At 38.5% G+C, this 26,302-nt stretch overlaps 1 protein-coding gene across 1 annotated transcript in view; it reads right to left on the reverse strand.

The window, feature by feature from the left end:
• The window catches only part of EDIL3 (EGF like repeats and discoidin domains 3), a 389,385-nt gene that overhangs the window by 12,907 nt on the left and 350,176 nt on the right, over nucleotides 1-26,302 (reverse strand). The window contains exon 10 of the mRNA XM_048849644.2: nucleotides 6,726-6,881. Coding sequence (XP_048705601.2) covers nucleotides 6,726-6,881 — 156 coding nt within the window. The remainder of the gene's footprint in view (nucleotides 1-6,725; nucleotides 6,882-26,302) is intronic.

A 26,302-nucleotide genomic window follows, 5' to 3' on the forward strand; every position in this document is an offset into this window, starting at 1 on the left:
TGGGTTAATTCTCGAAAGTATAATCTTTGTTGAAAGCTCTCCATAAAGAAGCACACAAAAGACACTGTCAGAAGTAACCAGTTAGTCATTTGTGTTGTTTTGTTTAATGCTGTATTTTTCTTTCTTTAACAATAAAATAGCCATGGTTAGTAATTGTGATGATTTTGCTTGGTTTTAATTGCAATCTTAATTGAAGGTATGCAAAAACCCCTGTGACTAAAATGACAGGGCCCTTTTCTCTTGGTAAATTGTGACCAATGTCTTATTTCCCCAAATTATTATGAGCCCAGACTTGATGTCTCATAGGAAAATAGAAACTGTTCATGGGTGTGCAAAATAATTTTGTTTACAGGTAGATTCTGCTAGGTTATCACTGATAACGTAAAACAATTTATCAAATAAACAATCTTAACTAAATCCTAGGGAACCAAAGAAAGTGTTTTAAATCAGTTAATTAGAAAAAGTAGTCAGTGAAGAAGTTGTCTTAAAACAAGCCAATTAGCAAATAATAAGAATCTTAAATAAATTAAATATAATCATTTCTATGATTATCAATGTTTAGCCCACATCTCCTCTCCATGAATATGTGATCTGACCATTTAGTGATTAATGGGAGAAACTGTTAATATCTTAAGTTACAACAGTGGGAGCTGCATCCCTGAATTGTCAATAAGAAGCATAATTAGAGCAGGATACCATTTCTTGTTTCTCTAGACTAAATATTTTTAGTAATTTTGGGCATAAAACTACCTGGTGCTTAATAACATATGATACCCCTTTCCATACCACATGCCAAATGAAAATAAATGTTTTTTTAAAAACTTTGCTTTACATTTGCTGTTGTCGCTAATCAACAATGCACTGGACTTTTAAACCGGGAGAATTTTGAAAAACGAAAACCGGAGTGCCTGAAAAGTTCTCCAATATTCTCACAGCTTTGGTATTAACTATTATACTATACATAAGCAAATCAAGTACTGAATTTGAAAATGTGTAAAATATTGTTAAAATGTGTCCATAATCTGTATTTTATGCAAAAAGAGAATGTGATAAATCTATCAATCTGAGTATTAAAATAATTATACATTTGACGAAAGAAAATTAAGCAAAATTATTACAGAAAATGGGCCAATTTTTTAAAAAATATAATAGCATCTCATTTCACACTTGCAATTAGCCTCTGCAATCAGTTGATAAGGAGATTGACTAGAAGTGTAAATTATACCATTTATATTGCTAACTACTTGATTTGCCCACAAATTGGGCCTACATTTAAATATTATAATCTCTGTCTGCAATTAATTGTTCCTGCAATTTCTGATCAGGATTGACAGCGCCAAATTCTGGGTGTAAATTTCAAAGCTGAACTGAGGCTCCTTTAAAAGTGTGGCCCTTTACATATTATCAAGAAAAATGCAATCTTTAGACCACCATTTGACATTACAGTTGCGTCTAGGTTATCTACTGCACGGAAGGTAATTTAAAAATCACATTCAAAATGTGATTTAAAAAAAAAAATAATCTGCTCATGCTTGGTATAAGTGGCCTTGCCATAAGACATATAGTAAGCTACTGACCTCTAGCTGAGAAAAACAAGATGACTATTTTACTCCAGTCATTAATCTAAAATACACTTTCTTCACACACGTAGGTTGCTTAAGCTTCAGTAATTCCTGACTGCAGGGAAAACATTAATATATTCCAGAGGTTTCATTCTAACTACTTACAATGGTTAAGAAAGGCATATTTTTAAATATGCGGTTTTTCCAGTACCCTTTAGTTTGCAGTTCTAGATGAGCTCAGTGTAGATTTAAACAGAGATTACTGGCAGTTAAAATGGCAGAAGCCAGACAGAAGCAGCAGGGGTTACTATTCTTGCTTTCACAGGTTTTCCAGTTAAAAGTGTGCTTCACTGAAAACTAAAGCTAAAAAACCCACATTTCCTTCTCTTTGAAACATTTAATTTATTTATTATAGATTTACTGAAGATATATTCTGCAGATAGTGCATTTGTAAATATGAAAAGCTGATATTTTTCCTTGTAAAAAACCACCTTGATCCATGAAGAGTCAGAAGTGAACACCACTAGGAATCAGTGTAATTTGCAATGAGATCCAATGGCAATTTACAGACTGATCCTGCAAGTGGCTTAATGTGAAAGGAGATGATCAGCACTTTACATATACATTGAATGTATATATATTTTAACGGGTTTTAGATCTATAATTTATTCATCATATAAAGTGTCAAATTTTGTTTGGGGCTCAAGAGTAGGTCTCCCTTGGAGACTGTGTTCCCTTTTCCTCCATTTTCTGGCATTAGTTTTTCTTCCTAAGACATTGGACCATTGGAAAGCCAGTTGGCAGGGGAAGACATTAGAACTGTGTAGATTGCCTGAAATAGTAAATAAAAGTTAGATAACTGAGCATCTGAAAAATGATAGCAGGAGGTTACAAATCACCAGTAATGGGAAGCAAAAATCTATGGGGACTCTCAAAGAATATGGCAATCTTATCCCACTCAGGATAAGTTCACATCAAGACTATCATAAAGCTATCAGGCCATGGTAGAAAAAAGGGAAACATCTGTAAGTTTTGCTTAGTTCAGTAAAGCATCCTTGAACATATTTATACATTTTGGGCCAAACCCTGTGAACATCCTCAAAATTGGTTCTTCTGCAAAGGCTGGTCCCAGTCTCAGGAGGATTCTGGTTTTGTTCCAAACTCTTTCTCTTCTGTTCTCTCCCCCCTCCTCCCCACCCGCCGAGTGCTGCTCAGTATTTTTTGATGGTGTCTCTTTCTGTGCTACTACACCAAGGAGCAAAGTTAGGGTAAGCTTGAATGTATGTTCTCTTTTTCACTGTAATGAATGTAGTACTTTGCTATTAGTCGTTTGGTCTCTGGAAGACATTTCCTTTTTTTAAAGCAAAGTTTATAAACTAATATGAGTATGAAGTACTAATGTTGGTAACGGTCAGATATTTTGGATACATTTATGGTACATCCAGGAAAGGTGAAATTATTGTTTCCTATTTTTACCTGACAACCAATTATATCCATAATCACAACTGTCAGTACCTTTTCAATTTTATTGCTACAATGGCAGATTTTGCTTTTATTATCTGGAGCCTTGGAATTTATTGCAAAAGAAAGTCACTACAGGATAAAACCACTGAGATCTGCCATCTTGTTCTCAATGCTGTCAAATTATATTTGAGAGAGAGAAAGAGAGAGAGAGAGAGAGACTTAGAACAATATGGGCCAGATTATGATATCCTACTCATGCTGAGTGAATAGAACCTTTCAATTAATTGAAATCAGTGCGTCTACCCAAAAGGCAAGCTACCACTAATTCCATGTCAGCAAAACTGTCCATATGGATATACCATATTTTGTATCATAAGCTCTTTTATAAAATGCAAAAACTGAAAATACAATTGATATGTGTGAGGTACGCTTATGGTTCCTTTTATTAAAAAAAAAGTTCCAAGAATAATAAATACAAGTGGAAACATTTAATACCCTGAAAAGAAACACAATAATTGTTGAAAACATTCAAACCTTGAGGCAACAGTTACTTTAACTGCTAGAATAAGACATTTTGCTAACCATTTGGAACCTAAATATATGCTATAAATGGCCATTAGTGTAACTATGTTCCAATTATCCATAACCCAGGAGAATGTTTTAATAAATAATTTCCATTTGTCTGCATTTTTAAAAAAATGATTCCCGTAAGCGATGTATGTTCTGTAAACAACTCCATAATAAAAATTTGACCATGCTATTAATTCAGCTGTTTGCAGCCTCCAGGGTCAAGTCAATATACACTGAACAACATTTGAAATAAAAAAAAAGAGAAATTAAATATGTATGTATAAATCAATCACTAAACCTACTTTTGAACACCTGTGGGGGCACAGACTTCCAAATTGATGCAAAAATGGTAATTATGGTAATTATAACAACATATCATTTTGATTATTCCAAACCTGTCTTTGTCTTTACTGAATTTTAGAACATATTTATAATTATTTTTATACGTACAATGCTTGGAAAACAAAAGCATACATGCTTATATTTATGGTTGCTTACTTTATTAAATTAAAAGTTTGAACTAATTGAAAAAAAAATCCTAGGAAATCTGTTTTCTCCAAATAAATGATAGGCACAAAAAGCATCAAGGAGAATGCCTCTTCCTTGGCCATAAATCTGTACTTATCATTTCTAGGTCCAATTCCACAGACTCGCGAATGCAGCTTTATGATGTCTATTTTGCTTTAATATTCTATATAGTTTGAATTTTATATTATGTTAAAAAGATATATCTAAATATTAGTTACTGCTGTTTGTCCCATGCATAGACTATGTGGTAAGAGTTTTAACTGAGAATTGTGGGTGAATCTACTGTAGGATGTTAAACAGAAGCTTGTAAAGTTACACATTTTTAAACAGCAGGTCCAGTGAACTTGAGTTTTAAAGGAGCAGGCTGAGGCACTCGCTGGACAATTAATGTTGAATTTTAATGAGTCTTGGAGCACTAGGGAAGATCCACAAGACTGGAAGAAAGCTAATGTTGTGCCAGTTGTTAAAAAGGCTAAATGGAATCACCCAGGTAATCATAGGCTTGTCCGTCAGGCTGACATCAATCCCAGACAAGATAATGTAATAAGTGCAAATAAGCCTGGATTTATGGAAAATAGATTCTGTCAAACTATCCTGATATGTTTTTCTGATGACAATACAAGTTTGGTTAATAAACACAATAATGTTGATGTAATTTACTTAGACTTCTGAAAGGCGTTTGACTGCACAACATTCTGATTAAAAAACTAGAATGTTATAAAATTAAAGAGAATGGGCTCTTCAATCTAGCAAAGAAAGGTATAACACCATCCAATGGCTGGAAGTTGAAGCTAGACAAATTCAGGCTGGAAATAAGTGTTAAAATTTTGACAACGAGGGTAATTAACTATTAAAACAATTTACCAAGGATCATGGTGGATTCTCCATTACTAACAATTTTTAAAGCAAGATCAGATTTTTTTTTCTAGAAGATATGCTCCAGCAATTATTTTTGGGACATCTACGGCTTATGATGTACAGGAGGACAGAGAGGATGACCACAGTGGTTCCTGCAGTATGATGGATAGAATCTATGAATCTAGATTGTAATCTGGGGAACAGTTTGGTTAAAAGGCAAACTACCATAGGAATGTCTTTTCAAAAAGTAGGTTACCACCACCTTGTTAAGGGATATGAATATATTATTTTTTACAATGTGAAAGCAAAATGATGTGTGGTACCTGGTTTTTCAAGGCAATAAATGCTGACTCAGGAGTCTTTGGTTACCTCTTCCCTCTCTCCTCTCCCCTCCCCTCCCGGCTGTTTCCCACTCACAAAGATTTCTGGAAATATGCTTTGTGACACTGATTTCTTTTATAAAGTCTTCATTTGTTTAACTTTAAGGAAAATGTGTATAGTGGTGAAATTTTTTGATTACTTCTAACCTTATGTTTCAATTTAAAGGTGAAAACCTGTTTATTTTTGTTCACTAAATGCTTAAGATGGAAAAACTTCTTTTGTGATGTTCTTTGGCAAATGTTTTGCATCTAAATGCAATCATCTAAAATAATAATTTACAATACCATTACTGTGTGAGTAGTAATATGTTTTATGTACCAATATAGAATCAAGTGACCTTGCTAAAACTGGTTACTAATATAAGATGCTATTTGAGCATCAACTATTTATATTGATTGGGGAATTAATTAGTTATCTGCATTGCTTAGGTAACTTTCTTACCAAACTCACAAAGACAACAATTATCTCTTCAAGGATCATTAAGAAGACACACAATGATTTTTTTGATGACCACTTGAGTTTAAGACTCTCTTTAAGAATTTTTAAACACACTATTTTGAAAGCTCAGACTTGCATAGAAAATAGGAATGTGAGTGACTTATGAGTATCTTCCTTGTCTTTGATAGTGTTGTCACCTCACGGGACTAATATAGTGGGGATCATATCCCTGGAGTAGTATGGAGAGAAACAATTATTAAAATTTGACCTGTCAATTCTTTTTTCTCTAGATTATGTTGATATAAAATTACATGGCACTCAACACCTTAAAACACCCCTTTCTCTAATATCTGCCATTAACATTTGCAAAAGGAAGAGTTCTGGAATTAATTTATTTTAAAGCATATTAAGACCGCTGATGCAATATTAATGCATATGGGTGGGTATCTGATATCCTAGAATGATTAATTACCAGAAAAATCAACCCAGAACCATTAGGTACAAAGGCACACTAAAAAAAAAGTATTTATTTTTTCAAAATAGCTAGCACATTTTATCATATGCTTATCAAAATCTTAGCAGGGTTGCTGTTCTCAAAAACACAAACAAGCTACTTTTTATGTGTATTCTACTGCAGAGTTCAAAGGAGAAATAATTTCAATAAATGGAGAACTGTAAAGTTTTATGTCCCACATCTAATAGCTTTGGATCTGGCACATTGCATTGATATGTACGATATTATAGTATCAGTGAATGTCATTGTGGTATATGATTCCTTTCTATTCACCTTGACTTTTAACTGTGGAACTCTAGGCATATAGATCCACATAAAAAAGACAGTACATATTAACCTGAAGGCTACCAGCACTGAGGTTACTACTTTCTGTAAATGCAATCCAAATATCAATTGCCTCATTATCTTACCTTATCCTTTTTTTGTTTTTCATCCTGGTAGATGGACCAGTGCTCCCCATCATTACTGTAAGCAAGTTTATAAGAGCCCACAAACTGTACATGACCAAAATCTTTAGCTCCTTGAGTAATTATGCCAGTCACTTTTGTAGGAACAAGGAGGTCAATCTATAAACAAATAAATAAATAAGACAGTCAAACATAGTTGTAATATTTTAAATTCAGCAACTGACTTTGTGTCACACAAAAACATAAAGATACATTCTTGATCATGTCATATCAGCTATGATGCCCAAGAGCACAAACTAATTCAGGAAAGCCCTGAGTTTTGTAAAGAAACCAACTCAACAATTGTTTAAGCGGATTTCCAAAACGTCTTCTAACTTGCAATAGCCTACTTAGACCAGTATTTTCCAAGATCTGGAATATACATATTAGATTGGCTTTACAAGAATCATACATCTTGGATAGGGCTTCCATTCCTAATAAAGAGATTTTTAGCATTACTAGTACATTATTTCTCGAGTCCTGATTTTCAGTATTCATATGCTTCTAAAACCTCAAAGTTAGGATTTCCACACAATCATGGATTGTTACATGACGTGCTGTTTGGGCATGTTGTTTGTTTTGTGATGCGTGTGAGTGTATAAATGCACTCTACATTCTTTATTTCCTGTAGCTGCTTATGGGTTCCTCTTGTGTGGAACTTTAATTTTAGTTCTTCCCCCACTCCACCCTCAGCTCTCAAACTAGGGGCTAGATCATCAGCTGGTATAATTTGGTCTGGTTCCATTGACTTCAGTGAAGCTACATTTATTTGCACCAGCTGAAGGCCTGGGGATTTCTAAAATTGTTTTGGCACTTTAACTGCATCTATTGCCCAAAATATATTTACCCCCATGAATTTTAGTTTTTGCTCCAGGTTAAATCATTTCCATATTTATCCTCATACTTTTTAAATAGCAAATGCATTTTTTCTTACAAAATAGTCTCCTGCAAATTGGATGTCTGTGACACCCCAATACCAGAGGGCAAGGGGCTCTCTGGTACATAGCAGTGAGTCTCAAGTAACTCACTGATTATTAATATTCTTGTGTGATGTAAGTATGGTTAACATGGAAAAAAACTACACAGATGTGCTGGAACTATGTTCCTCAATTGTGTTTGGTAGACAGTGCTATGGGTGCTGAAACTACAGGTGCTGGGGGTGTTGCTGCACTCCCTGGCTTCAAGTGGTTTTCATAATATATTGTGTTTACAGGTTAGTTCAATGGTTCTCAGCATCCCCACTCTACAAATTGTTCTGCACCCCGGGACAGTGCCTAAGCCCAGCTGGTTCTACAACGTGGTTCCGCAGGCTTGATTGTGTTTCCAATGTAAATTAAGCAAGGTGTGACCTAAGACAATAAAAAGCCTATGAGAAAACTACTTTGAACAGAAGACTCTAGTTTGTTAAATTGGACTTTAGTCTTAGAAGCAGAGTTTTATTTTTGTTTGTTTGTTTGTGACCTTTTCTATTCCTGTCCCTTCTACTTGGGTATCACATAAATCTGTGTGCTAGTTTTAATAAATCAATTAAGTGATGTGTATTGAAGTGGAGGGTGTGTTAACACCAGTTAAACGAACAGGTGATGTGCACTGTCTCTTTAAAGGTGCAGTGAACTTGAGCAGTTACAGTGAGAGGTGCTGAACATGGCAGAAAAATGTTTTTGAAAAGAACTTAAGGCTGGAATGGTAGTTGAGGTCCCGTTGCAAAGAATAACTGGCGTGTGGAAGCCAGGGTGAGATCTTCTTGCTCGTATGCTGGCTGTTGGTCTAGATTGTGAGCCACATCAGCATAGCATAGAGTTGCAAGGCAGATAAGGAATTTGGGATAAGGAATTTGGATAAGAGGTTCGCAATCATATAGTAATATCCTACATTATTTCTATATAAGCTTCAATGCACATGTGTAGCATGCTGTAATATCTGATCCTTTCTCTATGCTAGATAATTAACATGGTTGTAATAGTTCAATTTATCTTCATTCTACATAACTATAAAGTGAATGGTCCCCATCTGATGACAACCAGATCACAATAGGCCAAAGGTCCAGTTTTCTCTCCCACTTCCCCTAAAACAGTAAAGGTAGTACTTTATCTATCTATCTCCTCTCTCCCCCTGTGCTACACTCCTCCTCTTCTCTCTCTCCCTCTTCATGCCTTCACATCTTTTTTCTCCTTCTCTATTTTAAGATGTAGTCATAGCTGAAGAAGTTCATTTGACTCTGTGTTCTGAAGGCAGGAAGATCTGTGACCATTCAGATGTCCTCTGGTACTGGTAATGAGTTCCAAAGTCTTGTCCCTTTTGCCATGAAAGCCTAGTCTTCTCCTGAGGTTGACAGCTTCATAGTTCCTGAGGAATATAGTTGTGAAGAGAGATCATTGTCGTGAAGAGAATGGTGATTTTTTGACATATCTTGGGTCAGTTCCACAGAGGATCTTGAAAATTAATGCCAAGGCCTTGAATCTGACTTAGTATTCTGTGAGGAGCCAGTGTAGTGAGCCGGGTTATGTATTTTCAGTGGCCAATATTACTGAAGAGCTGGTACATTTGGGACTAATCAGAACTTTTAAAATGTTTGAGTTAGATCTAGAATATATTTCAAAGTTCATTGAAGAGACAAGGTGGGTGAAGTATTATCTTTTATCAGCCCAGTTTCTGTTGGTGAGAGAGGCAAGCTTTCAAGCTCACACAGAGCTCTTCTTCAGGTCTCGGAAGCTAAATACAAGGTAAAACAGATTGTTTAGCACAAGTAGGTAACAGATTTTAATCTGTTTCACCGTGTGTTTAGCTTTTCAGACCTGAAGAAGAGCTCTGTGTGAACTTAAAGCTTGCCTCTCTCACCAACAGAAACTGTTCAGATAAAAGATATTACCTCACCCACCTTGTCTCTCTAATATCATGGGATTAACCGGGCTGTAACAACAACACTGCATATGAAAGTCCATTGAAGTCATGAAAAGACTCAGAGTGAGTTGCAGTTGTCTACCCATGAGATCATGAAGGCTTGGATCATGTGAGCAGTTCCATGTAGGACATGAATGGGAACAATCTTCTGTCTAGTCATAGATTGAAGTAATAATTTTTCCAGACATCGGTATCTGGAGTCCAGAAAGGCACGTACACTTTGGTCTGATTAGACAACTGGAGGGCAGAACTTTGACTGGGAGGTGAATTAACATGTTGCTAGATCTTCAGAGATTTTTCATCTTCCCACCAAAAGCACCTTCATCTTGTCCAGGTTCAGGGTCAGCCAGCTTTCTGTCATCTAGTTGTTTATCCTGGCCAGGCAGATGGATAGCTGGGAAAATGGTGCTATTTCTATTGGAAGCAAAGTGTATGTAGAACTGAGGACTTGCTGCATATTGCTTGTATGTCAGACCATGATGTCTCACTTCCCCTCAGAGACTTTGTGTAGATGTTAGAAAGGATGGAGAGGAGGACTGAGCCTTATGGACTTTCAAAATTGAGTGGCCCAGAGATAAAGGAACAGCTCCCTATGATTCCTCTCTGTGAGGATTTGGAAAGGAATGATTGGACCCATTTCAGACCTGTCCTGTCAAACCTTGTTACATCTCTGAGGTTAATGACAGAAACACACTATGATGAGCAGTATCTAATGCTCTAGACAGACCCAGGAGGATGAGTATAGACATATTCCCCCATCTGTGTACAGGAAGGAGATATTTATCAGTGCTGTCCTTCTTCCATGACTATGCCTGAACATTGACTGATACAGATCAAGGAAGTGGGCAGTAGATTGGTGTGCCTGAAGACCGTTCTTTGCCAATTTCTTGATTTTCTTGCTAAAAATAGCAGATTTGACTCCAGTCAGTATTTTGCAAGGTCTGCTAGGTCCAGAGATGTGTTTTAGTGAAGTGGCAGAACTATACTGTTCTTTAGCATGGGTGGTAGTCAATAGGTGTACTTGCATGAGTAAAAAAAATCTCATCAGCTTAGTGTTTGTAGGATTGTGCCCTAAAGTTGCGAACTTTAATTCTAACTTTGCAATCTTAGGTCAAGTTTTTCAAAAACAGAGGGAAGAGCAGTATAAAGGGGACTTAGAGTAAATTGTAACTAAAATTAAGCTCTTAATACTTTAGTTCGGAGCCTAAATAAGTGGCCTGATTTTCAAAAGGGCTGAGCGCCAGGCAACTCCTATTAACTTCAGTGGCAGCTGCTGGTTGCTCTGCACTTTTAACTAAGCCAGTGATACTCAGACTGAGGCCCACAAACCACGAGTGGCTCTTTAACGTGCCTCCTGCAGTTCTTTGCAGCATATTTTATTAAAACACTATGTGATTTAATTATTAACCAATTAGAATATTTGATCAGTCATTTTGCTGTGAGAATTATCTGATCTATCCAAATATTTCCCCTGTCATACTGTTTGAATATGAATATATAGTACTATAGTAAATGAAACAATGAATTCACACTACTGTGACTCTTTTGGGTAATGCTGATCATTTATTTGGCTCCTGAACTACCAAAGTCTGAGTATCACTGAACTAAGGTTTTAGGAGCTTTGCTTTTAGGCATAATTTTTTTAATATCTTGACTTTAATGGTCTCTTAAAGTAGTCTTGAAAGGAATGTTTCTTACATTGAAAATTAATGTCTGTTTTGTTAGCGTATAAAAAAAAACTTCTTAAAAACCAGGTGTTGTTTGTTTGTTTTATAACCTTAAAGATAATCTAGATGGATTTCATAAATATTTTATGTGGCCATCATATTCAGAGTACTTCTCACTGAAATTCAAAGCAGGAAAAAATTTCATTAAAATTCCAAGGATTTAAAAGGTAAAATCATAATCAACCTTTATTATTACACAGATCCAGAGTTAATAAAAATGTCCCAGTAACAATTTTTTTATGCTTACAGAACATATCCAATAGCCTTGTAATGTTGTTCTGAAAAATGATGTGGAAAGCTCAGGGATACTTTGGCATATATTCTGTCATTTTTTTCTAGCACACTTTCATGGTGCTAAGTACACATTTTTTTATTACACTGTGTTGAATAATTATACTGAAACAAGAACAAAATTATAAAAACCAAAGGCTAATGTTAACAAAGCATCAAGGTAACAGCTGTGCTACCACATGTGTCTTTAGCCTGTTTGTCCCCAATTGGCTACATCCTGCTTGCTTTGCAGGAGTGTTTCCATTGAAACCAACTAGTATGAGAATGGAATCAGGATTCAACACAGAGTATCGACAAAATATCTGAATTAAAATAATTTAATGAAAAACATACCTTCCTCTGTGGAAGTGGAATGAATATTCAGTTAGTCAATTGCAAACACCAGGTTATCAAATGGATTACCAGGAAAAAGAAGCTGAATTAACATTCTGTTGCGGTGTACTTTTCAGATTTGAATGTGATTAGCTGGATCACAATCATTGCCTTCTTCAAAACAGCAGAATTTAGAGCTTGGCAGAGGCAATTAGGCTGTTACTGATAGGATCATTAACTGGTTACAAGAAGAACCATGGATTACAATTTAATGCATGCTTCTACAAGCTGCTGATCTAAAAGCAGTTTAACATCCTGTGATTCAAAGAACACTCCTGGGCTAAACTGCTCTCTTTGTATATCTCCTTTTCCTGCTTTGTTTTAGTTACTAAGGGCTAGATCCACAAAGATACTTAAGGGCTTAACAGCCTCTTTTGGTGCCTGAGTCCACCATTTGGGCACCAATGATGTCCTCAGAACCACCACTCAGCTGGCACCAGACTCCGTAGGCATTTAAATTTCCTAGATGCCTATGTTTCCACTGGTGGGCATGCACAAAATCATCCAAGCTGCTCAGTATCCTAGCCTTAGCAGGATTCTTAAAGTAGGGGTTCTGCTGCCTATCTCACCTGAGGGGTCTGAGCTGGTAGGCATGCTCCGAGCATGCATAACCCACACAAAAAGAACTGGGCAACCAGCTTTGGAATTTCGGGAGCTGGCTGCCCGGCATGCATGAGGATGTACCAGAACATCCAATAGCCTTATGGTTAGGGCACTCACCAGGGATGTGGGAGATCTAGGTTCAAGACCCTATTCCAAATCAGGCAGAGCAGGGACTTTAACAGAGGTCTTCTGTATCAAAGGTGAGGGCCTTGGCTACATCGGGGTGGATCTCTTTCTCTCTAGTTTCAGAGGAACAGCCGTGTTAGTCTGTATTCGCAAAAAGAAAAGGAGTACTTGTGGCACCTTAGAGACTAACCAATTTACTCACGAAAGCTCATGCTCAAATAAATTGGTTAGTCTCTAAGGTGCCACAAGTACTCCTTTTCTTTTTTCTCTCTAGTGTTTCTTGAGAAAAGTCTGGGTTTCATCCCCTAGGACACAGGCTGATCTGTTTAGACAGTGATCTACAAGAGAGGGTTCATGGCTAAGAATCTGGAGTGGATGGAGGCACCTGCCTTTGGCCCATCAGTCACTTACCTAAAGACCCATATTGATGGGAATCAGGTGCCTAAATGCCTTTGATGCATCCGATGAAGTGAGCTGTAGCTCACGAAAGCTTATGCTCAAATACATTTGTTAGTCTCTAAGGTGCCACAAGTCCACCTTTTCTTTTTGCAGATACAGACTAACACGGCTGCTACTCTGAAATAAATGCCTTTGAGAAGAGGAGCCTAAGCCCCTCCTTTTCCCTCTGTATTTCACTCCTGGCTGAGGAGTTATGGAGATTACGTGGCTCCCTGCTCAGCTAAATGGCTTCTCAGAATCCCTCCCTTAAGCACTTCTTTCTTTCCATGCATTGTCTGGGAAGCCTGGGCACATACCTCAGGGCTGAAGATTCTATTAGGTGGTAGGGCACTGAGGGGTTTCATGTTGCAGCACCTTGTGGAGCAGTGGCTAAGTGGATTTAGTCCTGAGATGTTACAAGGCAATTCAACAATAGAAATGTGATTCAGAGGAAATATTAACACAAACATGAGTCTGAATATTTGTAATGAAATGCTCTAGATTGCTAGTTAGTTGAGTAACTTAGTGTAAATTTAAAACAGTACTGAGTAGTGTTCTTATTTAAGCTATGTGGAATTGGCCCTGTTTGAGAACTCTTTACTTATACTACTTATACAGTTGAACTCAGGAGTAAGTAGTCATGTAATCATGTGTATAAGCATTTGTGGGATTGGGGCCAAAGTATAATAAGGCCAGATTCTCTAATCAGTTTAGACCATTTTGCACTGATTACCCATTTACGAAGAAGAAAGTAGTTGTAACACAGGATTAAGTTTCCCAGCAGAAAATTCCTTCTATCCTGGAGGAAACTGCACAGGTGTAGAGCTGGCAAAGGTGGCTTAACTGCTTCCTCTGCCCTCAGCACAGGTGGCTTATTAGAGGCAGGCTGGGGGCATGGCAGAGTTGAGCTCAGCTATGCCCAATTCTCAAATTATCCAATAAATAAGAGACCTTATGCCAGGAGTACCAGCAACATAAAGCTAGTTCTGGAACCTTCCTGATCCTACTTACACTAGGGTTGGGTGGCCCTGCATCAGTTGTAGCTGGCTCCCGGGGGCCACCACGCTCCACTCCAAGCATTTGATATGGTGAAAAATTGGAACCAATAAAATAAAGCAGCCACCAGGTATGCTGCTATACACAATAGCTAAAGCTGTGTCAGAATCTTTGTTTTAATGCCTGAAATAAATGCTGTTTTCCAAACGTAAATCTAAAAAGGTCCCTATTTAAAAAAAATGAAATGGCTAGCAAATACTCTATAGTGCCTAATTACTTGTAGTACTTTGAAGAAAAAAAAACACACACACTGCTAAAAGATATAATTTCTAGAAGCTGTTGCACATAAGTAACAACAAATTCTCAGAAGTATATTAAATAAAGTCAACTAAGTATGCATTCATTTTTATCAAAAATATTACAGATTTAAGTTTATAAAGAAAAAAACTCATTTCTGATTAAAAAGTAATGCTCCAGAAAGAACTTTTGTAAGCAGTTGGAGAGAAAGAAGCTTCTACAGACTATTTTGTCAATTCTAACACTTTCCAAAGAGGACTTTTCTATCTTTCTTTCTCTCTCTCTCTCTTTTTAAATTACTATTAGATATTTTAACACATGTATTAGGCAAAATGATTCACTGATGCCCTGATTCTGGAAAGCACTTAAGCATATGCTTAACTTTAAGCATGTGTTTAAGTCCCATTGAAGTGAATGGAATTTAAATACATGCTTGAAGTTAATCATGTATTTAGCTGCTTTCTTGAACATGGACTGATTTTGGCATGTGCTTAGGTACTTTCCTGAATCAATACCAGGCTCTTGCAAATGGTAAGCAGAGTATGTTTCTTTTTTTTACATTTCCGTTTTTTTTTCCAATTTAAGCTTAGACCCGTAACATTATTTTAACATAATGTTTTGATGTTTTTCTTAACATCTGTAGTCCCTTAGGCAGAACCACTAAACACAGCTCTTATTTTGTTCTGTCTCTGCTTAAAAAATGATGTTTCATTGGATCAGCTATTGAATATACAAAAATGACCCGTACAACAAGAGAAGGGTTTATGTGAATGTTCAAATTATATTTGTAGAAAAGAGTCATCTCCTGAGTATATGCTTTCTTGACAAATGAGTATAAATATGTAGGCTTGCTCTGAATGTTTTTGTCTTAAAACTTATACAATGGCTGGTTTATTTGAGCAAACAGCTCAATTCACACTTTTTTTTCTTTTTTAATCACAGTTGCAAATGGTACGCATTGTATTTTCAATTATGGTAAAACATTTCAGAAATTGCAGTGTTATAGAGAAGGGGTGGTTCTCAAACTTTCTTTGTGTAGATTCAACTTAAATTATTTGTTTACTTACAGCGGCGTGTAGAGTACAGACACTGCATGCCCAGTTAGCAGGAGTATAAATAGCAGTATAGACAGTGAGGTACTGCTTGGGTGAGTAGAGTACAGACACATGAGAACCATAGGATATATAGCCTACATGGCTCTCTACATGCCCAAGCTATGCCTGTCACATCAGCTCTCTCTTTTTAGCAGTGTGGTGTCCTGCTGCCTCCCTGCTGCTGGAGTGTTTCACTGTTGCCAAAGAAAGACTTCAGCAACAGGGAAAAGCTCTGCCATGTCCTTTCACTGCTATGTGTAGTTAGTCATCAGAGTGTGGATACAGCCTGCTTTTCACCTCGTCACATAGCTGTATGTACCCTATATACCACTGCAAGTGTGGACAAGGTCTTAGAGAGGTGGTCTTGTGAATCACTTCACGTCCCATTCACAATCATGTGGAACATTCATGAAGACTTCCTCTCCTGCTAGCAATTGCATGACATCTATGTGGCAACTACAACAATTGCTTAAATGGAAAAGCAACACTGGAAAGCATTTCATGTATTTTAGCTGTCTTCTGTGCAACTTAGCAGCTGGAAACCAGGAAGAACCAGTACCATGTGACCAAAATGTTTTTTGCGGACTGCCAGAAAACACTCTACAGACCACAATTCTGGAATCATGGAGGACTTCTCTACATGGTGGTGAGCTGGTGTACGACAAGCCATGGTGTCCTGGAACGTGCAGTAGGAGTGTTCACATGGTGAGTTAGTGCATGGCAAGCTGGTGCTCTGCAGACTCTCACCCTGGCTTGCCACGCACTAACTTGTCATGTAGACAAGCCTTTAGACCGAGAAATAAGTCACTTGAACTAAACTCTCAACTAATGCAGTTTTCTTATTATTGTTAATTTTTAGGTGTAAGTCAGGGCAAAAACAGAAACACTAAAATAGCATATACTTTCCTCAGTAATTCAGTGACGAATGAAGTTAAGCCCTCTTTTTATGTATTACAATCACTAACCATTTTAAGACTTGTGAATCTTTCCTATATAAGATAATTTTAACATACCACAATGTGCTAAACTATGACTAATCTTACTCTACTGATGCTTCAAATCCATTTTAACTAAAGGGCATGGATTTTCAAAAACACCAAAGAGAGTTAGGCACCCAACTCCCACAGGAACTCAATGTGACTTGTGCTCTAAAGTCCCATATTTACTTTTGTAAATCCCATCCATAGTACTCAGATAACAATGCCATCCCAGCGGTTCACAAAGTGCAACTAATCCTGCAAGATACAGTGACTTCACTGGACGCTGACGACCCCCAGAACCCCTCAGAATACACTCAGCACCTCTCAAAAGAGGACATCACTTTACAAGTTCAGGCCTGGTATGCTGATTTATAAAGAAAGGGTCACAAAGGGAGTCAGGATGTGAAGGGCCAAGAGCCATTTGGCTAAAAATCTGTTGTCATTTCTACTAACTTTGTATTAGTCCTATTTGTGTTCAGACATATTTTTGTGTATTACTTTAAAAAAAGATAAAGTTCATTTTAAAGCAGCTCAGGAGAGTAAAATTCTTTAAGTAACTATAGTCTCTCTCACTTGTAAGGGATGTTCAAAGCTGGTCAGTGTTTATGATGACGGATGCAAATAAAACACTCCATAAGATTAACAAATTTAGACATCTGGCAGAACTTAGAAGAAACTTTAGAACTGCATTAGAACACTTAAATAATTGATCAGTTCTGTTCATACCAGTAGGTGTCATATCAGGCAATGAGAATTCTTGTGGAGAATGTGAGAGAAATAGCAGCCTATAGTACACTAGTCATTAAAAATGAAAAAGGCATTAAAATAGTGTGTGCTTGAGGAGATTATGGGACCTCACTGTAGTAGCACATTATGCTGCGTTGTAGACAAGTTCTGCATTTGAAAGCTACTTGCATTAGCTAACTGTGCAGCACACCACACTGGTAGTCAATTCAAAGGAAAAGCACTCAGGAATTGCAGGGAATCCTCACAGCTAGAGATAAGTTGTTACAAATAGCCTGTGCTGGAAACTGACAGGGGAAATGGGGAATAATCTGTAGCGATAGAAATTATAATGATACGTTTGGAAACATTTGAGGTGTGATTAAAAAATCTACCTTTTTTAAAAAAATTTAAAATTAATAGCATATGCCACTGTTAAAAAGCAAAACCAAACCAAACCACAGGAATATGGCAGAAATAATTGCAGAGGAAATAACTGCAAGAAAATGTCATTTAAAGGAATTATTACTATGGCTTTTTTTCCTAATAGGGAAATAACTTCCAAGATAGTATGAAAACAATTATAACTGTCAGCCACATATCAGCACATTATTGCCAAATGACTATTGTCCCAAAGGTAGTGTATGGCATCTTTTCACATAATTGAAAAGCATGACATTTTCTACATGGTCCTGCAAAAAAAGGACAATTCCTATTGGATAAGACAACCTGAAGGAAAAACATGGTCATAAAACCATGAGACCATTACTTGGGCATAACACTGATCAAATTTGCCATAAGCGTAGATATGGAAATCTGACACACAGTCAGCTTTAAAAATCAAAAGTCAGGATTTGCTGCAAGCAGAGCTGGTCAGAAAATGGGCTTTTCAGGAATTTGACTTTTCAGAATAAACAAATAAATAAAAACCAAAGTTTTCAGCTGAAAACCAAACTATCTGGCCTCAAATTGGAGTGTTTTTGGTGCCTCATAATTCCCATTTTCCTCTATGGACTGGGTTCTATGATTGGACCACCTTCCCCATGATGCACCAAAGTCTTCCCTCATGTTGACAGCAGCTGGTTGCAGCATGGCAATTCCTGTTCTTCATGCATCCTGTGAGATGCAGTCTGGCTGTGGAGCCTGGCCCATAAAGGAAAATGGGAACATGAGAAAATCAAGCTATAACATCCATGAGACACCACAGAAGAAATATGAGAATCAAAATATTTTGGTTTTCAGCTGAAATATTTCAGTTCTTGTGTGTTTGGTTTCTTCTGACAAAAATAAAATGAAATTTTCTGCAAAATAGCAGACCTTTTTGAAAAAAAAAATTAATCAGAAACCCAATTTTTCATCAAAAAACAGTTTTGATTAAAAGTTTTTGGCTGGCCCTAATTGAACTGTCTGCTGTCCTTATGGGACCTGATCCAGAGCCCACTGAAGTCAAAGGAAGTCTTTCCATTTACTTTAATGGACCTTGAATTCAGGCCCTTAGTTTTCAGAGAACCCTTGAAATTTGCATTGTAAGAAGCACATTTCTGTCATGTATCTCATGCTGCCCAGACAATTCCCACTGACATTAAAGAGAGAAGAGAAACCATTTTTGTGTCAAAATCAGTAATTTTCTGAAATGAAAATGTCCTATTTTGAAAATATTCCATCACATAACTAATCTGACCCAAGAAAACGGGCAGTGCAATGCCTTCTGCCTCCCAAACCCCAAACCAACCAAATATGACAAATACTAAACATAAGCTAATGAACTAACATGGAACAGCCAACATTGGTGATGACAATAGCTGAAGACAAAAAAAGGATGACAACTGTACAAAAAAACCCACAAAGATGACTACAACTGGAGCTGAAGAACACACACACACAAAAAACCAACCAACCAAGATCAAAACCAAAGTAATTTGAAACATTTCAACTAGCTCTAACACTTCCCTTCAATGCCTTTGTTGCACGATAAGCTTCCCTTATCCCAGGCACTTCAGAAATGATATACTGATTTGCTCCATCATCTTTTAATTTTGATGATAGCAGCATGCTAGACCTGTTCCAAAATTCACAGAGAAATCTTCTAAGGAGATGGGCAGCCTGTCCCCAATTCAGCTGCATTAGGACTCAAATGGCCTGAATTTAATGCATGCCACTGAGATCTTTGTTTATGGGATTTTTTAGTACTTTCTGAGTTTAACATAATTTTCATTTTATATTATTTTTACAGTTCCCACTGGAAATTGTGACAGGCTCTGTTGGCATATCAGATGCTGGCATAAGTTAAGGGCTGTTATGAAGAGGACAGTGATCACTTGTTCTTGATGTCCACTGAAGGTAGGACAAGAAGTAATGGGCTTAATCTGCAGCAAGGGGGATTTAAATTGGATATTAGGAAAAACCTTCCAATCATAAGGATAGCTAAGCACTGGAATTGGCTTCCAAAGGAAGTTGTAGAATTTCCAGCATTGGAAGTTTTTAAGAACAGGTTAGATAACACCTGTCAGGGATGGTCTAGGTCAACTTGGCCCTGCCTTGGTGCAAGGGACTGGTTTATATGACCTCTCAATGTCCTTTCCAGCCCTACATTTCTATGATTCTAGGGCTGGAGATTCAGTCCCAGAATGGGGATTCCTTATTTCCACAGAAAGATTCCCTATTATCACAGTCCACTCTGGGGACTCTCACAGTACTTAATTGGGAATGAAAGAGGTGCTAGGATTTGTGCTGGAAATGGCCCAACTTGATTATCATACACATTGTAAGGAGAGTGATCACTTTAGATAAGCTATTACCAGCAGGAGAGTGGGGTGGGAGGAGGTATTTTTTCATGCTTTGTGTGTGTATATTCTACACTTTCCACAGTATGTATCCAATGAAGTGAGCTGTAGCTCACGAAAGCTTATGCTCAGATAAATTGGTTAGTCTCTAAGGTGCCACAAGTACTCCTTTTCTTTTTGTTTTAATACAAATGTTTACATCACCAAGGGGCTTAAGAGTAAGGCACAAGCTATTTGTTTTGTTTTTAAAAGGAAAAAAAAGCTTGTTATGTTCATCCAATAAAGAAGTTTATTATTTACCTGGTCTGCTTTTCTCAGTTGACTAAATACAGCTACAATAGTTTCTGCTGTACACAAAGAAGTCTTCATAATTTATTACTATCTTTGCTGAATATCAGCAAGTAAACTCAAGACAACTTTGCACACAAGATATTTCAATGATAATTAACATAACAATTGAACTGTTTAATTACTAACAAAAACCTCCCTGGAAGCAAAGTTAAATTTGCTTAGAAGATGAGTGGTGGTTAGACTGAAAGATCCTCCTCTTATTTACAGGGTCTTACTATAGGAGTCTTCTTTTCATAGTAACTGTAGCCAAGACAGCATCATTCAGCCATTCTTTTAAAGAATGACTTCACCCATCTGTCAGCCAAGATTATCATGCATAACCTGTTACTACAGCTATGCTGCTGTAGCCATAAACTAAAAATGAAAAAGCCATGTTAACAGACCTTGAAAATAACAATAAACCTTACAAAATACACTTGCCAAAATAACAGAACAAGCTTTTGTTTTCAATGATAAAATGTTAATGATCAATAGAATTAAAGAAACAAATTGGTGCAATACAATTAAGGTATCTCCTTCAGTAATGTCATGGCCCCTTTTAGTTAGAGAAATATAGGTGCAGATTTACAAAAGAAAATGAGTTTCTTCTTCAATTTAAGCTAAGTGGCTAGATGCTTCTAAAGCAGTATTCCCATACATACTATCTTGAATAAAATTAAAAGATCTATTAATTCTCGCATGTCCTGATTCTCATGGGTGACTTTAATTTTCCTAATATCTGCTGGGAGAGCAATACAGCAGTGCATAGACAATCCAGGAAGTTTTTGGAAAGCGTAGGGGACAATTTCCTGGCGCAAGTGCTAGAGGAGCCAACTAGGGGGGGCGCTTTTCTTGACCTGCTGCTCACAAACCGGGTAGAATTAGCGGGGGAAGCAAAAGTGGATGGGAATCTGGGAGGCAGTGACCATGAGTTGGTTGAGTTCAGGATCCTGACGCAGGGAAGAAAGGTAAGCAGCAGGATACGGACCCTGGACTTCAGGAAAGCAGACTTCGACTCCCTCAGGGAACGGATGGCCAGGATCCCCTGGGGGACTAACATGAAGGGGAAAGGAGTCCAGGAGAGCTGGCTGTATTTCAAGGAATCCCTGTTGAAGTTACAGGGACAAACCATCCCAATGAGTCGAAAGAATAGTAAATATGGCAGGCGACCAGCTTGGCTTAATGGTGAAATCCTAGCGGATCTTAAACATAAAAAAGAAGCTTACAAGAAGTGGAAGGTTGGACATATGACCAGGGAAGAGTATAAAAATATTGCTCGGGCATGTAGGAATGATATCAGGAGGGCCAAATCGCACCTGGAGCTGCAGCTAGCAAGAGATGTCAAGAGTAACAAGAAGGGTTTCTTCAGGTATGTTGGCAACAAGAAGAAAGCCAAGGAAAGTGTGGGCCCCTTACTGAATGAGGGAGGCAACCTAGTGACAGAGGATGTGGAAAAAGCTAATGTACTCAATGCTTTTTTTGCCTCTGTCTTCACTAACAAGGTCAGCTCCCAGACTGCTGCGCTGGGCATCACAAAATGGGGAAGAGATGGCCAGCCCTCTGTGGAGATAGAGGTGGTTAGGGACTATTTAGAAAAGCTGGACATGCACAAGTCCATGGGGCCGGACGAGTTGCATCTGAGAGTGCTGAAGGAATTGGCGGCTGTGATTGCAGAGCCATTGGCCATTATCTTTGAAAACTCGTGGCGAACGGGGGAAGTCCCGGATGACTGGAAAAAGGCTAATGTAGTGCCAATCTTTAAAAAAGGGAAGAAGGAGGATCCGAGGAACTACAGGCCAGTCAGCCACACCTCAGTCCCTGGAAAAATCATGGAGCAGGTCCTCAAAGAATCAATCCTGAAGCACTTGCATGAGAGGAAAGTGATCAGGAACAGCCAGCATGGATTCACCAAGGGAAGGTCATGCCTGACTAATCTAATCGCCTTCTATGATGAGATTACTGGTTCTGTGGATGAAGGGAAAGCAGTGGATGTATTGTTTCTTGACTTTAGCAAAGCTTTTGACACGGTCTCCCACAGTATTCTTGTCAGCAAGTTAAGGAAGTATGGGCTGGATGAATGCACTATAAGATGGGTAGCAAGCTGGCTAGATTGTCGGGCTCAACGGGTAGTGATCAATGGCTCCATGTCTAGTTGGCAGCCGGTGTCAAGTGGAGTGCCCCAGGGGTCGGTCCTGGGGCCGGTTTTGTTCAATATCTTCATAAACGATCTGGAGGATGGTGTGGATTGCACTCTCAGCAAATTTGCGGATGATACTAAACTGGAAGGAGTGGTAGATACTCTGGAGGGGAGGGATAGGATACAGAAGGACCTAGACAAATTGGAGGATTGGGCCAAAAGAAATCTGATGAGGTTCAATAAGGATAAGTGCAGGGTCATGCACTTAGGACGGAAGAATCCAGTGCACCGCTACAGACTAGGGACCGAATGGCTAGGCAGCAGTTCTGCGGAAAAGGACCTAGGGGTGACAGTGGACGAGAAGCTGGATATGAGTCAGCAGTGCCCTTGTTGCCAAGAAGGCCAATGGCATTTTGGGATGTATAAGTAGGGGCATAGCGAGCAGATCGAGGGACGTGATCGTTCCCCTCTATTCGACATTGGTGAGGCCTCATCTGGAGTACTGTGTCCAGTTTTGGGCCCCACACTACAAGAAGGATGTGGATATATTGGAGAGAGTCCAGCGAAGGGCAACAAAAATGATTAGGGGTCTAGAACACATGACTTATGAGGAGAGGCTGAGGGAGCTGGGATTGTTTAGTCTGCAGAAGAGAAGAATGAGGGGGGATTTGATAGCTGCTTTCAACTACCTGAAAGGGGGTTCCAAAGAGGATGGCTCTAGACTGTTCTCAATGGTAGCAGATGACAGAACGAGGAGTAATGGTCTCAAATTGCAGTGGGGGAGGTTTAGATTGGATATTAGGAAAAACTTTTTCACTATGAGGGTGGTGAAACACTGGAATGCGTTACCTAGGGAGGTGGTAGAATCTCCTTCCTTAGAGGTTTTTAAGGTCAGGCTTGACAAAGCCCTGGCTGGGATGATTTAACTGGGAATTGGTCCTGCTTCGAGCAGCGGGTTGGACTAGATGACCTTCTGGGGTCCCTTCCAACCCTGATATTCTATGATTCTATGATTCTATGATTCTCATGCTTCAGGGAATAGGAAAATCACTTGTTATTGGTCAGGATGAACATCCCCAAATACTTAATATACCATTGCAGAAACAGACACCTGCTTGAAATGGGAGTGGTTCTGCTGGCAGGACATTTTCACTGTGGGGAGATTGATTCTGGGACTCAACTCAATCCAAATTTGTTGACCTTCCAGGCATGTTGCATGTTTATCTGCTGTCCTTGACATCTGAGGAAGGAGTGGAGTGAAAAGGGTCTGAACAGGGTCTGAATGATTTAATGATTAAAATTAGTTGTGGATGAGAAAGATTTACCTAGTTATTCATCCAGAATATAATTTTAGGGTGTGATTGTTTAAAGAGGTGTAATCTGAAATTGTTTGTATATGTTCTGGGAATATAAGATGCACAATTTGTAAAGCAATTTTTGTCAATATTTAAAAAAAAACCAGGGGAATGGGCAGACGTCTGGAGGTAGCTGTTATGAGCAGATTCTGGTTAACTTTTTATATATATGTTAAGTAAAGCTTGCTGGTCAATAGAATTTCTGTCCCACAGAAAATTCAGATAATTAGAAATGTGTTTTTGTCCTTGTGATGGGGTGTGTATATCCTGCACTAGGCAAGAAAGTGTTAACCCCACACAATGGGAAGTGAAAGTCCCACCCCTCAGACTGTGCTGGGCATACTCCAACTGCTATCTCAGTATAAAAGGGAGCAGCCCAGCTCATTCTAGGCTGACCACTGAGGAGGGAGAATGCTTGGGGGAGGTTCCACCCCAGAAGCCACTTCAGCACCCGCCTGCGGGAACCAGAGATCCCACGGACCTGACCAGAGACAGGTTGCCTACAGCCTGGAGTCGGAATCCCAGGGAGCTACCTACACTGAGGAGTTTGGATACCCTGACAACATACAGACCCCAGCTTTAGTAAACACAGTAGGAAGTGGCCCAGGGAGGTAGAGTGATTGGTATCTCCCACACAAGGAAAGTCAGTGTGTTGTGGTAGGATCCCTGCTGGTTTGGTGGTGACCACACTTGCCGCTGACAGGGAGGGCTCAGGTCTGCCTACTCCATCCGTCACCCCTCCTTGGTGGCAGCCCCTGACTCTAGCCATTAGGCCCCACAACCCTGATCCCCAGGGCAGTCATACTGACGCTGGCCATTGGGCCACATCGCCCTGATCCCAAGGGCAGTTGTATTGACTCCAGCTACTAGGCTGCGCTGCCTTGAACCCAAAAGCAGACGTATTGACTTGAGCCATTAGGGCGTATAGCTCTCAACCCCAGGGGCAGCCATATTGACTCTGGTCATTAGGCCACCCAACCCCGACCTACCCCAAAAGGGAGCGAGGTGTGCATACCCTGTGACAGTCCTGAATTGGGATGAAAAGTCAAAGTGTAAAATTTTTCATAGGACAGAAATTCTGGAAATTTCAGTTCAGAAACATTGCCATGACCTCATTGGAACTTTTCATTCTGATAATGTTGAAATATTTTTACAATATAATATATATAATAGATATTTTATAATATATAAAATTTGAAAGAAAAGAGAATATCAGAACAAAACTAATCCAGAAAGCCTAAAGAAAATGAAATGAGAAAATTGAAATGAAATGCTCCATTTCAATTTTGAAATGTTTTGAGATTCTTCCATCAAAAATTTGTCTAAATTCACATTTTTCTGCAAAACGTTTAAATTTTGACAAAAGAGCATTTTCTGATGGAAAACGGTTCCCTTGAAAACACTGAAGACCTAATATTAAGGAGGAGTGAGGAAAGGAGGTGATGCTGCTGTGGGCCTGAGGAAGGTGGGTACAAGTCTGGGGAGGGTCATTACAACCAGGTTATTCTTCTCTAATTTAGTCTCCCTTCATTCTGTGCTTAGAGACAGAGGATGAATGGGTAATACAGAGAGCTGAAGCTCTCAGCACATGGGCTCAAGTGTCAGGAGTCAGTATCTACTTTGGAACTGCGTAATCTTACTTAGGCACCTGCTGCCAATGATCCTCATGGAAACTGGACTAGTCATTGCCTAGGACTGGTCAGTCCTGGCCAATTTTCATTCATTTCTTCAAATTACTAACATGAAAGTATAGGTGACCATCTTGAGCTCTAGGAATCTATCACATACATTTAGGTAGCAAAATAATTTTAAAAGGCTGACCATGAACATATCTACCTCAGGCCATTCCTTCTTCAACAACCTCAGAGCAAAGGGAAAAAAGATGGGTTCTGCTGCATGCCTGCAGAGTTATCAGATCTGGGCTCTGGCAGACCATGGTGGGAGTGAGTTCTGAAACTGAAGACCCCTTCACAGATAATCACCAGCCAAAGTTCTCCCTCACTTATACTGAGGAAGTTCCAACTTAAGCATCTCTGCTGATTTCAACTATGGCAGTATGTCACAAGGAGATAACTAGGTCCTCAGCCATTTAACCAAACTGTCTCTGTGACAGTTATATTGACTCTGGGAGCAGAACACAAAACTACATAGACTGCTGAGTCCCTTAAAACAAAACAAAACCATTTCATTTGCAATCCATTTTAGATTCCTAAGTTTAATGCCTAAGCTAAAGATTATTGAAGCACATGGACATTGTTATTAGTGGGCTTTAGATCAAAGCTCTAATGCAGAAATCTGAGAATACATTGGGAAGTCATGTAACATGTCAATTAACAAGTGTTAACTAACATGGTTGTAAATTCTAATGTATATACTACACAAACGGTC

The sequence above is a fragment of the Caretta caretta genome, chromosome 5 (genome assembly GCF_965140235.1).
Source record: "Caretta caretta isolate rCarCar2 chromosome 5, rCarCar1.hap1, whole genome shotgun sequence".
NCBI lineage: Eukaryota > Metazoa > Chordata > Testudines > Cheloniidae > Caretta > Caretta caretta.